The sequence below is a fragment of the Mytilus trossulus genome, chromosome 5 (assembly GCF_036588685.1).
Source record: "Mytilus trossulus isolate FHL-02 chromosome 5, PNRI_Mtr1.1.1.hap1, whole genome shotgun sequence".
Classification (NCBI taxonomy): domain Eukaryota; kingdom Metazoa; phylum Mollusca; class Bivalvia; order Mytilida; family Mytilidae; genus Mytilus; species Mytilus trossulus.
Genome location: NC_086377.1, coordinates 63931946 through 63946935, shown reverse-complemented (window position 1 = coordinate 63946935; position 14990 = coordinate 63931946). Strand labels below are relative to the sequence as shown.

General features: G+C 33.2%; 1 protein-coding gene and 1 long non-coding RNA gene across 2 annotated transcripts; one reads left to right on the top strand and one right to left on the bottom strand.

Moving 5' to 3' along the window:
• Nucleotides 1–6940: 6940 nt before the first annotated feature.
• LOC134719798 (uncharacterized) lies at nt 6941–9178 on the top strand. Its single transcript, XR_010107703.1, has 3 exons — nt 6941–7040; nt 7713–7811; nt 9146–9178. It is a non-coding gene; the product is annotated as an uncharacterized LOC134719798 (long non-coding RNA).
• A 521-nt stretch (nt 9179–9699) lies between these two features.
• On the bottom strand, nt 9700–11522 carry LOC134718188 (uncharacterized protein F54H12.2-like). Its single transcript, XM_063580680.1, has 2 exons — nt 11265–11522; nt 9700–11028 (listed from the first exon to the last, which is right to left on the bottom strand). The coding sequence occupies exons 1-2, from the start codon at nt 11520–11522 to the stop codon at nt 9700–9702; spliced, it is 1587 nt and encodes a 528-aa protein (XP_063436750.1).
• Nucleotides 11523–14990: the final 3468 nt, after the last annotated feature.

Genomic DNA, 14990 nt, shown 5'->3' with positions numbered 1-14990 from the left:
ATGACTAGGATGTCACAAATGCCTGACTAGGGTGTTACAAGGGCATGACTGGGTGTTAGATGAAGACATTATAAATGTAGGTGTGATAGATACAATAGAACAATTATTACCAAGATATGATGTCTGTATGTATTATATAGTTGATTGTGTATGACTGGGATGTCCCAAATGCCTGACTAGGGTGCTATGAGGGCATGACTAGGGTGTTAGATGAAGACATTATAAATGAAGGTGTGATAGATACAATAGAATAATTATTACAAAGATTTGATGTCTGTATGTATTATATAGTTGATTGTGTACGACTAGGATGTCACAAATGCCTGAGTAGGATGTTACAAGGGCATGACTGGCGTGTTAGATAGGACATTATAAATGAAGGTGTGATAGATACAATAGAATAATTATTACTATAGAATAATAAATAAGATGTAAGATGGTCTATCTATTGAGTGTATATGTTGTGTACAAGTTTTCATTTTGTACAAATTATAATTTGTACAAAAATATTGTACAAATTACAATTTGTACAAAACGTGCCTGTACAAATTACAATTTGTACAAAATTTGACCAAAATTCACTGATAACTTGTACATGTTGTACAACAGTTTTTAATACGAATTTTGGTGAAAAATGTAATGATTCACATGGTAGAATTGTAATTAACTGACAACATACTAAACCTTATTAACATAACACACCGTTTTACACAACTACAAAAGGCAGGTTGATCTTTGATATATAGGATTTTTTTTCTTCAAATTTTTAATACATAAACGTCTTTTTCTTTAAAAAAAATTATCATTCAATAGTACTGCTTGATTAGTTCTTATCGTTATTTTGAGGTATTTTTTTTTTTATTTAGAAACTTTGCAAACGATTATATTTGTAAAATTTCATATTTCATATTGTTGGAAAAAAAACATTGATAAAAAAAGGCAAAACAACAACTGACATATTCCTGACTTTAGCATAGTCATATTCCTAACCAAATGGGGTGTTTAATCTTCTGGGATATTTATTTTGTCTAAAAGTCTGACCGAAGCAGTTAAATACACATGTTTATTCACAGCAACAGTTCCTGAGCTTATAGGCTCGCTATATGAAACAGTTAAAATGCCTGTAAAACAGGTCGTTATCGATTTGAGAGTCAAAAGATGGTTTGCAATACCTTATTCCATAAATCACTATATCACCTGCTCTAACAATTGATAAAGAACTACTTTTGAATTATGTAACTTAGGTTTACTTTCTGGTCATTTAGTACGTAGCAATTCAATAATGTGTATCAATGCTTTTTAAGCCAAAATCCGTATAAAAAATTATTGTACAAGTTATAAGTGAATTTTTGTCCTATTTTGTATTTTGTACAAATTGTAATTTGTACAAGCACTTTTTGTACAAATTACAATTCGTACAAAGTCAAAATACAAATTATGATTTGTACAATATTTTTGTACTAATTATAATTTGTACAAAATGATAACTTGTACATAACATATATATATATGACCAGTATGTATTATTATGTTGATGCAGTATATTAACAATTAGTAAATTTTATGATTCTGAAGTACAGTGTTTATTTTTAGACTTGACAATCGAATGATGTAAATGTTTTCTATTTGTGTTCATTGTTAAATTTTGGCCAGGTGATGCCATCTGTAACTTACATTTTAATTCACTTGTTAAAACCTTATGTATCAATGTTGATCCTCTTTCATGGTTTTTGTATTTGTATTTATAAAAAATCGAAAGTTTGATTTTTTTGTTCAATCAATAATGAAAGTGAAATAACAATTCGCTTTTTGCAGCCAAAAAGGTTCAATTTTGTCAAATTGCGCTAAGAAACATTGATAATTAGTTATTCACTTGCAAGTGAATGAGTCGACCTCTTTAAATCTGTATTCATGTGAACTTCAATTTAACCCCTAGCTAGAGATTGACAACACATGCATTGTACGTGTACTCGTTAGTTAAAGAAAAAGAATTTCAACAATGTGAGTGAAACTACGGTAAATCGTTTGATTACTAATTCGATGCACATAAAATCATTCTTATACGGTTAAAAGCAATGAGAAACATCTATTTTTTTTCTCATCACTTGGTGTCCCTGGTCCGTCGTCTGTCGTCGTTAACTTTTACAAAAATCTTCTCCTCTGAAACTAATGGGCCAAATTTAACCAAACTTGACCACAATCATCATTGGGGTAACTAGTTTAAAAAATGTGTTCAGTGACCCGGTCAACAAACCAAGATGGCCTCTATGGCTAAAAATAGAACATAGGGGTTAAATGAAGATTTTGGCTTATAACTCTGAAACGAAAGCATTTAGAGCAAATCTGACATGGATTAATATTTTTTATCAAGTCAAGATTTATCTGAAAACAGCGATAATGTTCAGCAAAGTAAGATCTACAAATAAGTCAACATCACCAAAATTGTCAGTTGACCCCTTAAGGAGTAATTGCCCTTAATAGGCAATTTTTAACCATTTTTCTTAAATTTTTGTTATTGTTTCATGTGTTTACAAAAATCTTCTCCTCTGAAACTACTGGGCCAAATTAATCCAAACTTGGCCACAATCATCATTAGGGTATCTTGTTAAAAAAATGTGTGGCGTGATCCTGCCAACCAACCAAGATGGCTGCCATAGCTAAAATAGAACATAGGGGTAAAATGTAGATTTTGGCTTATAACTCTAAAACCAAAGCATTTAGAGCAAATCTGTCATAGGTAAAATTGTTTATCAGGTCAAGATCTATCTGCCCTGAAATTTTCAGGCAAATTGGACAACCTGTTGTTGGGTTGCTGCCCCCGAATTAGTAGTTTTAAGGAAATTTTGCAGATTTTGGTTATTATCTTGAATATTAATATAGATAGAGATAAACTGTAAACAGCAATAATGTTCAGCAAAGTAAGATCTACAAATAAATTAACATGACCAAAATTGTCAATTGACCCCTTAAGGAGTTATTGCCCTTTATAGTAAATTTTTAACAATTTTCATCCATTTTTGTAAATATTTAGAAAATGTTTTCCACTGCAATTACTGTGCCAAGTTCATTATAGATAGAGATAATTGTAGCAACAAGAATGTTCAGTAATGAAAGATCTACAAATACATCACCATCACCAAAACACAATTTTGTCATGAATTTATCTGTGTCCATTGTTTAATATGCACATAGACCAAGGTGAGCGACACAGGCTCTTGAGAGCCTCTAGTTAATAATACAGGTCCCTGGTAGATGTAACATATCAGAGTGTAGTACACCTTAAATCATACAGGTCTCTGGTAGATGTTACATATGATGGTGTAGTACACCTTACATAATACAGGTCTCTGGTGGATGTTACAAATGACAGTGTATAAAAAAGAAGATGTGGTATGATTGCGAATGAGACAACTATCCACAAACGACCAAAATGACACAGACATTAACAACTATAGGTCACCATACGGACTTCAACAATGAGCAAAGCCCATACCGCATAGTCAGCTATAATAGGCCCCGATAAGACACTGTAAAACAATTTAAACGAGAAAACTAACGGCATTATTTATGTAAAAAAATGAACGAAAAACAAATATGTAACACATAAACAAACGACAACCACTGAATTACAGGCTCCTGACTTGGGACAGGCACATACATAAATAATGTGGCAGGGTTAAACATGTTAAAGGGATCCCAATCCTCTTCCTAACCTTGGACAGTGGTATAACAGTACAACATAAGAACGAACTATAAAAATCAGTTGAAAAAAGCTTAACTCATCAGATGGACAAAAATACAAGTAGACGTGGCCGAGAACTTATGCATCCCGACACAAAAAGACGCAATGAACAGATCTGAGAGTACTCGCAGTTATCTGACAGCTAGTTCAAAGCCACTAACAACTAATACAAAAATCATGCATCTAAGACTAAACTATCAATCCTTACACATCCAACATCCAATTGATTTAGTGTAAAGACGTCATAAACAGCCAGACAAAAACATGACCTTGTGCAATACCAAGTTACAGGTATCGACAGATTGTAGATCCATGAATATGTATATGTATATCACATACTAGTAATATTTAGTTAGCTTTTAATTTACTGATAACAAAATCAATATTTATACCAATAAAAACAATATTCAATGATCTTATTACAGTGTTGAATAGGTAATCTTTTAGAATAAGTTTATTTAAAGGAGGGACAAGTTTACATGGATCATTTCTAAATTTCCGGGCACGGTTAACAACATTTCCGTAAAAATGAGGATGTGCTATCCCGTTTGAAATAAGTTTTCTACAGGTACAACCAAACTTCAAAACCAAATGTTAGATGGTCTATCTAATGAAACATGCTTGGTATAATTGGTTTTTATGGTGTAGTAAGATAGTACTATGATGTCATATCTATTGAAACATGCTAGGTATAATTGGTTTTTTTTTTTGGTGTAGTAAGATAGTACTATGTACATCAACCAGGATACATTTGGTATATAAGGTGTATCACATCCACCAGAGTATATGTGGTATATAAGGTGTATAACATCCTCCTGTGTTACATCAACCCGGGTACAGGATACATGTGGTATATAAGGTGTATAACATCCTTTTGTGTGACATCAACCAGGGTACATGTGGTATATAAGGTGTATAACATCCTCCTGCGTTACATCAACCCGGGTACATGTGGTTTATAAGGTGTATAACATCCTCCTGTGTTACATCCACCAGGATACATGTGGTATATAAGGTGTTTAACATCCTCCTGTGTTACATCGACCCGGGTTGGTGTATGTAAGGTGTATAACATCCTCCTGTGTTACATCAACCAGGGTACATGTGGTATATAAGGTGTATAACATCCTCCGGTGTTACATCAACCAGGGTACATGTGGTATATAGGGTGTATAACATCCTCCTGCGTTACATTAACCCGGGTACATGTGGTATATAAGGTGTATAACATCCTCCGGTGTTATATCAACCAGGATACATGTGGTATATAAGGTGTATAACATCCTCCTGTGTTACATCAACCGGGGTACATGTGGTATATAAGGTGTATAACATCCTCCTGTGTTACATCGACCCGGGTTGATGTATGTAAGGTGTATAACATCCTCCTGTGTTACATCAACCAGGGTACATGTGGTATGTAAGGTGTATAACATCCTCCTGTGTTACATCAACCAGGGTACATGTTGTATGTAACGTGTATAACATCCTCCTGTGTTACATCAACCAGGGTACATGTGGTATATAAGGTGTATAACATCCTCCTGAGTTATATCAACCAGGGTACATGTGGTATATAAGGTGTATAACATCCTCCTGAGTTACATCAACCGGGGTACATGTGGTATATAAGGTGTATAACATCCTCCTGTGTTACATCCACCAGGATACATGTGGTATATAAGGTGTATAACATCCTCCGGTGTTACATCAACCCGGGTACATGTGGTATATAAGGTGTATAACATTCTCCTGAGTTACATCAACCGTGGTACATGTGGTATATAAGGTGTATAACATCCTCCTGTGTTACATCAACCAGGGTACATGTGGTATATAAGGTGTATAACATCCTCCGGTGTTATATCAACCGGGGTACATGTGGTATATAAGGTGTATATCATCCTCCTGTGTTACATCCACCAGAGTACATGTGGTATATAAGGTGTATAACATCCTTCTGTGTTACATCAACCAGGGTACATGTGGTATATAAGGTGTATAACATCCTCCTGAGTTACATCAACCGGGGTACATGTGGTATATAAGGTGTGTAACAGCCTCCTGTGTTACATCAACCAGGGTACATGTGGTATATATTAAAGGTGTATAACATCCTCCTGCGTTACATCCACCAGGATACATGTGGTATATAGGGTGTATAACATCCTCTTGGGTTGCATAAACGTGGGTACATGTCAAAGTCTTTAAATGATATAATATCTCTGCCTTGTTTTGGAAATTCTACCTTTTGAAAATCAAATTTATTGCAGTAAGGTCTATGTTCATTTAATAAATCGCTTCTAATAAATCCATGTAAACATCTGCGACAATAGTAGCGTTTTGTATGAAACTTGGTAGTGGATCCTAGAAAATGATCTAGATTTTTAACTAAACAGAAGTGAGATTTTTCTTCATTTGAAAAATACAGCAAATCAACTTCTTTATATCCATTTGGGAGTTTTGTTAAATACAAAGGACAAACATCTCCATCTTCAAAACCAAACACATTGATGGAAATATTGTTGAGCTTTTCAAATTTCTCCATTTTAGATAGGGATACTGGATAGTTGATATCTTTCATGTTTAGTTCATTTTCATATTTTCTATAATGGTAAACTTCTTGAGGATTATTCGGAGCTGGATGTAAAGCTGCTAATACAGACCATAAAAAACACTTCTGATCACTGTTTTTTTATGTTGATTACACCACGACTGAATCTGATTTTTCGAGGTAAAGGTAGATGTGAGCTTCCACTTACTGGTGAGTACTTTGCAGTATTTATTTCTAGACTAAGAACTTTATTTACGACCCAATTGCTGCCATGGCTTACAAATTCTTCTAAAGATTTGTTAACCCCTTGAAATGCTTCATTGATATTGTGTTCATTGTTTTCATCTGGTAGTGAGATGTAATTTTTACTTCTGAAATGTGGAGTTGTTTTCTCCTGTTCACCATTATCTACATCACGAATCATTTCAACTCTTCCAATTACATTCCATTTAATACTACGATGTGTCTCACGTGTTTTAATTAATTCGTTTTCCACATTTTCTTTAACATTAGCTAAAAATTGAAGAAGATCATACTTTTCATCTTCCATTGGAATAATGTCAACTTGCTGTGCTAAATTATTTATTGCATTTTTCCTGACTTTTGTTCTTCTCTGTTCTGATTTTTTTTCTATTTCAGATTCCTGAACATTTTCAGTGGGAGGTTGTTGGATATTACCTCCAGTTTGATTTGAAGGATGAGCAGCAGTCATATGATGAAAAAGTGCAGCATAATTATTGAAAGGTATTCCACATTGTTTACAATTTTGTCCTTTCTCATCTGTATTCTTTTCTTTTTCAGAAGCATCAAGTTGTGTGAATTGTTTTTGGTGAGAAATAAGGCATTTTTCCTTATGTTTTGTAAGTTTATACTTTCTAGTGAATGATTTGTCACATTTCCCGCATCTATGTTTCTGGAAATGAGTCTGCAAATGACGGTCTAATGATCCAAGATGTTTGTAATGTCTGTCACAGAGATCACAAGTAAATAAAATTGAGAATGGAAATGGGGAATGTGTCAAAGAGACAACAACCCGACCAAAATAAAAAAACACAACAGCAGAAGGTCACCAACAGGTCTTCAATGTAGCGAGAAATTCCCGCACTTAATTTAGGCTTTTTATTTTCCTTCTCATAACTGATGATTTTACGCTTTCGTTTAAAGTCTTTCTCAGCCTGAATACTTGCTTGCACTAAAATATTATCGTCAGAATCATCAAACTCATCTGGTAGATTGTTCCTCAGAGATTGAATTTGATTTTCTTCCTGCTTTAACACATAATGGGTGGAAGCTTGCGCATAGTGTTAAAGTTAGCTAGTCATCTTGAGAAAATGAAAGATAAATTAATTTGATATTTATATACCTCATTTGAGTCAATAGCATTCCATTTTGATGACATCATAATCTTCTTTTCAGAGTGCTTTGTAGGATCAGTGAAGGATATCATTCAAGTAGACAAATGTGGAAGGATACTCAAGGAATTATATGTGAAAGGATAACCACTTTCTCTTTGTGGTAAGTCTTCCTTTCTTCTTGTATAATTTTAACATTTTTTCTGGTGGCATGAGCAAATATGACTTCCCTCCACCATTCTGCTTTTTTCGTTTATGTTTTGTTGATGATTGATTTAAGCTAGTTTGGTTGAGTTTGATTGGTGATGTCTCAGATTTCTTACTTTGATCAGGTGTTTGCACTTCTTCACTGTTTTTATCCGAAGGAATTATAGGTTTTCCTAATTCTTCACTTGTTTCATCTTTTTCATGTTTAATCAGTTGTTCATATCTTAACTTTGGAATGAGCATAAGTTCACGAGACATATTGTAAATAAGCTTTCAAGAAAATGGGTAATATTTTTCGAATTTTTAGCAGCAACAATTTTTTATGTTGAAGTGTTGTCTGTTTCAAGAGAATTTTACGAATGAACTGTTTGTGCTTGTTTAGTAGGATTTTATCTGAATCTGAAACTGAGCACACCCCTTGAACAACATTATAAATCATTTCAATTATCTCTTGCAGCTGTACTTTAGTTAGTATTTTGATAACCTGAATCATTTGGTTATTCGAAATATCTATCAAAAACTGCACTAAACTTGTTTTATTGCTCATTCTAAAGGTTTATAAACAATTGGTGTCTGTCCAACTCCTCGGTTAGTAGTCAACTGATATGTTTTGTCTGTGTGAGGGTTTAAGTCAATAATTAAAGGACGAAACTTAACTTATGTTGCCCTGTTGTAAGCATCCATGAAATATTTCAATTTTCCAGGAAAAATTTGTTTTCCTAAAGCTTGAACCTGTAGTTGATCTCTATAATTTCGAAATAAAATGAAGTAATGACAGTTTAAGGAAGCACTTCTCATAACTTTTCCTTTATTAAAACAGTTGTGAAGTATATGAATGACACTAATTGAGAAATGATGACAACCAATTGTCATTAAATGAAGTAGTTCTGTTGAATTTTCAGCAGCCATCATCAAGTCATCGAAAATTAAAATCTTATGACCTCCTAAGGCACCCCATTCATTAATAGCCTCCATGTTTGGTAAACCTTTATAGAATTCTATATTTTTAATGGATTTCTTCATGTCGTCATAAATGGGTTGCCATACACCATAACAGTAAAATATTCTTGAGGGGGGTATTTGAAACATGCCTTCAGCATTTTGAAGAAGATTTTTAGTGTAGACTGTTTTTCCAGAATTAGAAGGTCCAACAATGAAAAGGGATGTTGGACTTTGAAACTTGAGTAAGCTTTCTTTATTCCACCAGTCAACCATTCTCTTTGAATATTTTTCATGAACTGATAATGTAAATAAACCTTGAATTCTTATATATTAATATATTTTTTTCAGTCTGATGAAAAGAAATGATGAAATACGTATAAGTAAGTATTTTTATTTTTATTTTTTTTGACAAATACATGATTGAAGAGTAACATTTACAGAAGTCATACAGCAGTTAAATCTTTCATTAATGAAATCATAAACAAATTGATCATTTAAATAATATCTACCACTAAATACATCTTTTATTTGTTCCATGGAAATTCCTCTAGAACGAGACATGAGGTAAAACAGACAATATTGTCCACAAACAAGTGTTTTTTCACTTTGCAACTGCATTTTGTTTGCTGAAGTAAATGTATATCTACTCATTAATTCATTAAAGTAAACTGAAAGTTGACTAAGGGTATATCCGAAAGAATCGAATATTTCCAACACTTTATTTTCATTATAGTTAAATGCTACCCAATGTTTTCCTGGTAGCTGCTTGACATCTGTATTTGCAATAAATCCAGTTGATGGTTGAAGTTGAATGTAGCTGATTTCATTAGAAGCGAAAACCCCACATATCTTCTTTCTCATCTCATTATCACACTTTATTGCACACTCTAGTTGATCTGTATTCATTGTAAAATTATATTTCTCTCTAAATTTACTTCAAAGTAAGCTGGAAATTCAGCATATACAACACAAGTTGTTGCCTTCGGTAGTGGTTTGCTGAACATTACTTCTAATGAGCAAGTCCCCTGCTTCACTAAGTTTAAATACTGTCCTTCATCACTAAAGTTTGCTTCAATATCCCAGCAGTATAAAGCAGTTCCTCCTGAAACATCATTTCTGGAGATATCAATGCCACTATCTCGCATCCATTTATTTGTAACTTCAAACATACTAGTAAAAGAAGGTAATATGGTGCGACTGGTAGGGGCAAAATTTAACTGCATAACATTTCCACCAACAGGAACCTGGTTCAGCTTTAATGCTATCTGACTTAAGTTAAAATGTTGAAAGTTGAATGGATTCAAAGCATATGACCCACTGGAACTGCTAGAGTCTGTAAATCCAATAACACAACGTGTAGCTCTCAAACCATTAAACAAGTTGTTATAGTTGAAACTAAGACTTCCAGCAGGTATAGATATGAGACGAACCTCTGTTCTAGTGTAAGGATATTTTGCATTAGTTGTGAGCAATTTATGACTATGTGCTGTTATGACGCTAGGATTTAGTTTTAACTTGAAGACTCTTAAATAAATGTCTTCGATATATATTTGAAAGTTTGGATTGACTACATTTGTCATTAAACAAAACTCAGGCTTTGAGCGCCATAATTTCACATTTACTGTTATTTGGTTCAATAAGTATCTGTCTAAGCTAGTCAAATCATGAAAAAGATTCCCAACTAAGTCACAGGTTTGACTCTGAGAAAAATATTGAGAACGGGCAAAAAGGGCAGTATTGCCACCATTCTTCACATCATTATCATCAAAATGACCTGCTTTGTCTTTTTTCCAAAGTTGACTGGTTAACTGGGATTCCTTAGCTTCAGAGCCGAAAGATAGCATTGTTTGAATCATGGCTTTATATGGGTAATGTGCAGTTGATGAAGTAACCAGTTTATTTTGCAAAGTAATATCCACTTGAGAAAACATAGAATGTAAAAAATTATTTACAGGTCCAACATATTCGGATGGTTTTAAATCTGAACCATCAGAATGCCTAATTCTAGCACGCACATAGAGTTGAGTTTTTCTGAGATCTATATATTCTAGGGAATTCTGTGCTGCAATAGTGAATTCGATTGGAGCTGTACCACCTAATTGTGAAGTTGATCTTATTTTTTTTTCATCAAAATATACATTTTCTACTGCTGTTTGTGTAGGAGGTAGAGTGAACAAGTTTAGACCAGAAGGTTGACTTTCTTGAAATCCATCCATAGTCAATGCAGCCATCTTTAATCGAAAATATCTTTAAATCTTTTTACAGATTTTAGGATTTTGCTTTTCTTTCCTGTCTTTAGAGGTGTTTTAGATTTTTTCTTCTTTATATTTTTTTTCCCTTTTCCTTTTCCTTTTTTTGAATTCCTAATCTTTGACTTTCTTGACTTTTTTTGCGACTTGCTCTTTAGAGCACGTTTTGTAGAACTGTTAGGAGAAGTTTGCGACTTTCTTTTTATACCAATCTTTACCTTTTCTCTCTCCACCATATCTCGGGCCATGTCCTCTGTTTGTTGAACTGGTGAAACAAGTTGAACTTTTAGTTTTTCATTGGTTGAATCTTTCATTGATGGTCCGATTGGTGTAATAAAGGATTTAGGTGTACCTACTAGAGATCCACCTCCTATTTGCTTTCCGCTTTTATTCAATTGATTTATGTAAGTATTGCTACCATTGTTTCCTAAATTTTCATAGTAATCCATCCAATGACTGGTATTTGGAATATACATTTTATTCATTTTAAAAGAATGGAAATGATTTAAAATGAAGTGTCACCGTTGAAGTATTATTTAAAAATGAAGCTAATTCATCTTGACTTGTAGTAATATACACATCCATATCATAAATTTCATGAATTCTTACAGGAACATAATGAGGTGCTTCAAAAATTGACGACCAGTTACCTTGGTTGATAGCAGTAAGCCTTCGGAGTAGTGGTTTCTGTTCTCCATCAACGATAGATTATCCACATAGATTTGAATACAGGTAAATAGATTCCTCTTTAGATAAAGAACAGGATATTTCTGCTTCGACTAAAGCTACCCTCCATAAACCATCTAAAAATAGGGGTGAATTCAGATGAGAAGTAAATTTGTATGCTTTATTGTTAGGAAAATATTCCAATGCCTTGTCACTGCTCATGGTCACGTAAATACTCATTGCGATAGGTTAAGAGTCTTGTGGCTCAGTGATATCTCCCTCTTCAATCCATTGATTATATTTGTCTGGCCATCCTTCAAATTTCACTAACCACTGAATATGTCCATTCCGTTTACGCTTTTTAACTTTCTTTTTTATAAACCACATAGAATTTTAACCTTTGTCTATTTTTATCATTTTTTGCTCATAAAATAATCATTGGACTGGGGAATTATCAAATTCGGAAATTTTATAAACAGGTATAGCTTGCATGCGAAAGCGTTTTCTGATTTTGAAAATTTCTCTAGTGAAATGTTCATCGTACGATCGATTAAAAACCATATGAATTTTAGAGAGTCTGATTGAATCATTCAATCTAAAATGAAATTTTTTAGGTTTTTTAGGTTTTTTAGGTTTTAGATACATGAAAGCCCAAAGGTCTGCTTCGTTTTCTTTGTTTACATCCTTAGGAGCAATGTTATTAAGACTTCTGTGGGGTGTCGAATTATAGGTCTTGACAAAATCTTGTAGCACATTGATATATCGATGTGATCTTTGTTTAGTAAAATAACGATACATCATGTTTTTTATGGTTTTAATTACTCTTTCAGCAAAATTAGCTTTTGTTTCTGAATTTTCTGTGGTGAAGTAGTAAATGTTTTTGCTTTTTAGATAAGCTTTCATTATTTTGTTGTTGAACTCACCACCTTTATCCGATCTACCTTTAGTAAATGTTGTATGATTAAGTATTTTTTTTAATGCAGTTACAACTTCTTTTGCTGTTTTATTTTTCAGTGTCTCAACCCAAAGATACTTGGAGAAGATGTCAATAACCACAAGCAAGAAAGACACACCTGAATTTTCACTTTTTATATTGGATATGTCAATCAAGTCCATATCGAACTGATCATGGATTCCTGATACAACGACTCGAGTTCTAGTGAAGCGTCGCCTTAGTTCCTTTCTGAGACTATAACTATCTTGATTGTGGAGCCATTTTCGAATTGTTTGTTTCCCGATGTTGGATATGCCTCTGGATTTTAAAACTTTAAAAGTTTATCTGGAACTGAATATGCACCAGACTTTGATAAATTGAAATATGTCTTCTCTAATAAATCATGAACTTTTTTTGTTTTGCACATTTTCAACACAAGACGACAAATGATTGCAAATTTGAAAACCTGATCTTTTATACTAGAAACATATAACAAAAAAGCAATGTTTCACTGATGAGTTCACAAGGGAAAAAAAACAAATAAAAAAAAAACGAAAAAAAAACAAACAAACAAAAAGACGATTGTAAACATATTTTATTTTGTACCTTTTCCAATCAAGTATACAGTTACAAACAATGCAAGATGATCTATGAATCATATGGTAGTCAAGTGTAACTGAATAGAAGTGTCAGAGTTAAAAATGTCCTGGACTATGAAAATCTATCTTCAGTTTTTATTAAAGCTTCCACAAGCTGATACACCTTACTTGGCTTTGGTTTATTTTTCTCACAATAACTTCTATCCTGGGTAAGTTTGTCATACACTTCTTTTTTCAATTTCATTTCGCAATCGTCTATGCAATCCCATATAGAACATGGTTTCACTGTACTGATAACATCCTTTAAGGAAATTTTATCATAGGCTTCAACAAAAAATTGTTCCAAACATTCCAGTTCCGTAAAAAATAAACATGAATGCTCTCTTTGAGATGGGTGGTCTACCATACAACCATAACAATGTTCTCTAGTTAAAGTGGGTATCATCTCCTGAATTTTCTTTGCAAAGCAGAAATCGTAAGTGTTCAAAAAACATTTTTCATGCCTTGAATATTCCATGCTGCTAGCAATGCTTGTCGTGATGGAGTGTCTTTTCTGATGATAAAAGAACCCCTTTATATAGTGTTTCAGAATGCAGATAGATGAGTCATCTCAGGGTGGTTCGAAAAGAACAGATAATCACATACTTAATCGATCTTGTATAATAAGTTGGTAGAAAAGTTAAGCATTGAAATTCGGAACTTTGGGTGACACCATTTTTGCAAACAAACAGTTTGGTTCATATTTCAAATGTTCAGTTTCGATATGGTCAGAACTGTTCCACTGTTTTAATGTCACACCACAACAGAAGCATGTCACGCGATCTCCTACGTTGGCATAATAAAAACCATTTCGAATTAGATCTGCAGGTTTCTGAGCAAGTTGAGTTGGCCAATCTTTGTAAGTTTGTTCTCTGGTAATGTAATAAAGCATATGCGGGTGGAGAGGATTGAAACAAAACAAATCTAATAAATGTGAATCCAATTCCATCGTGGTAGATATGAAAGGATATTCTTATTTCATAATGATATAGGCTAGAAAAGAGACACTTTTTATAGTGAGATTAATTACCTCTGAATTGATGTTTCACGGACTTCCTTTTGTATTGTAAGCAATACTTAAAGATAAACGACACTACATTTAATAAGAGCAACTACACACTATTCATACTAATAAAATAGAGGTTTAAGGTGGTCTTGTAAAATGCTGTACTTCCAATTTTCTATGATGTGAGGACTATTTTCATATAAAACTTTCAATTCTTTTAAGATACTGGTTTTAGTTTTCAATATGAAAAGGTACACTTCGCTTGATCTATGCAAGAATGCAAACTCATTGTGAAGGGCATCAAATTGGTCGTCTAATATGCACAAAACTGACTTTATCAGTAGAGGTAACAAATAATGAAATGTACGTAATGTTCGTTTTTTTCTTCCTAAACTAATGCGAGCTTTTGCTAAAGATCTGACTGTAAGCCAATAGTCTTTTAATTTATGTTTGTGTATATTTGGAAGACTTATTCTTCCCTGCAGAAGAAAAGAAGCAATTTCTGAAAAGGCTTGAACTTTTTCGTCGGAAATCAAATCGATCATTAACTTTCTCTGTATGGGTTCAGCATAATACAAGGCTTTTAAGAAAGCGAAATTCTCGATAATATGTCCACTCATGATCGATTTAATTTTATGTATAAAACAATTTATTAAACTTTATATATTTATTCACTCCTTAACCTCTTTAAAAGGTTTGC

What these genes read in the sequence shown, in the direction of transcription:
- LOC134718188 (XM_063580680.1), bottom strand. Translation starts at nt 11,522, where the DNA reads ATGTATATTCCAAATACCAGTCATTGGATGGATTACTATGAAAATTTA. An exon ending in ATATGGTGGAGAGAGAAAAG is followed by an intron (nt 11,029 to 11,264) that starts GTAAAGATTGGT and finishes TTTCGATTAAAG; the next exon opens with ATGGCTGCATTGACTATGGA.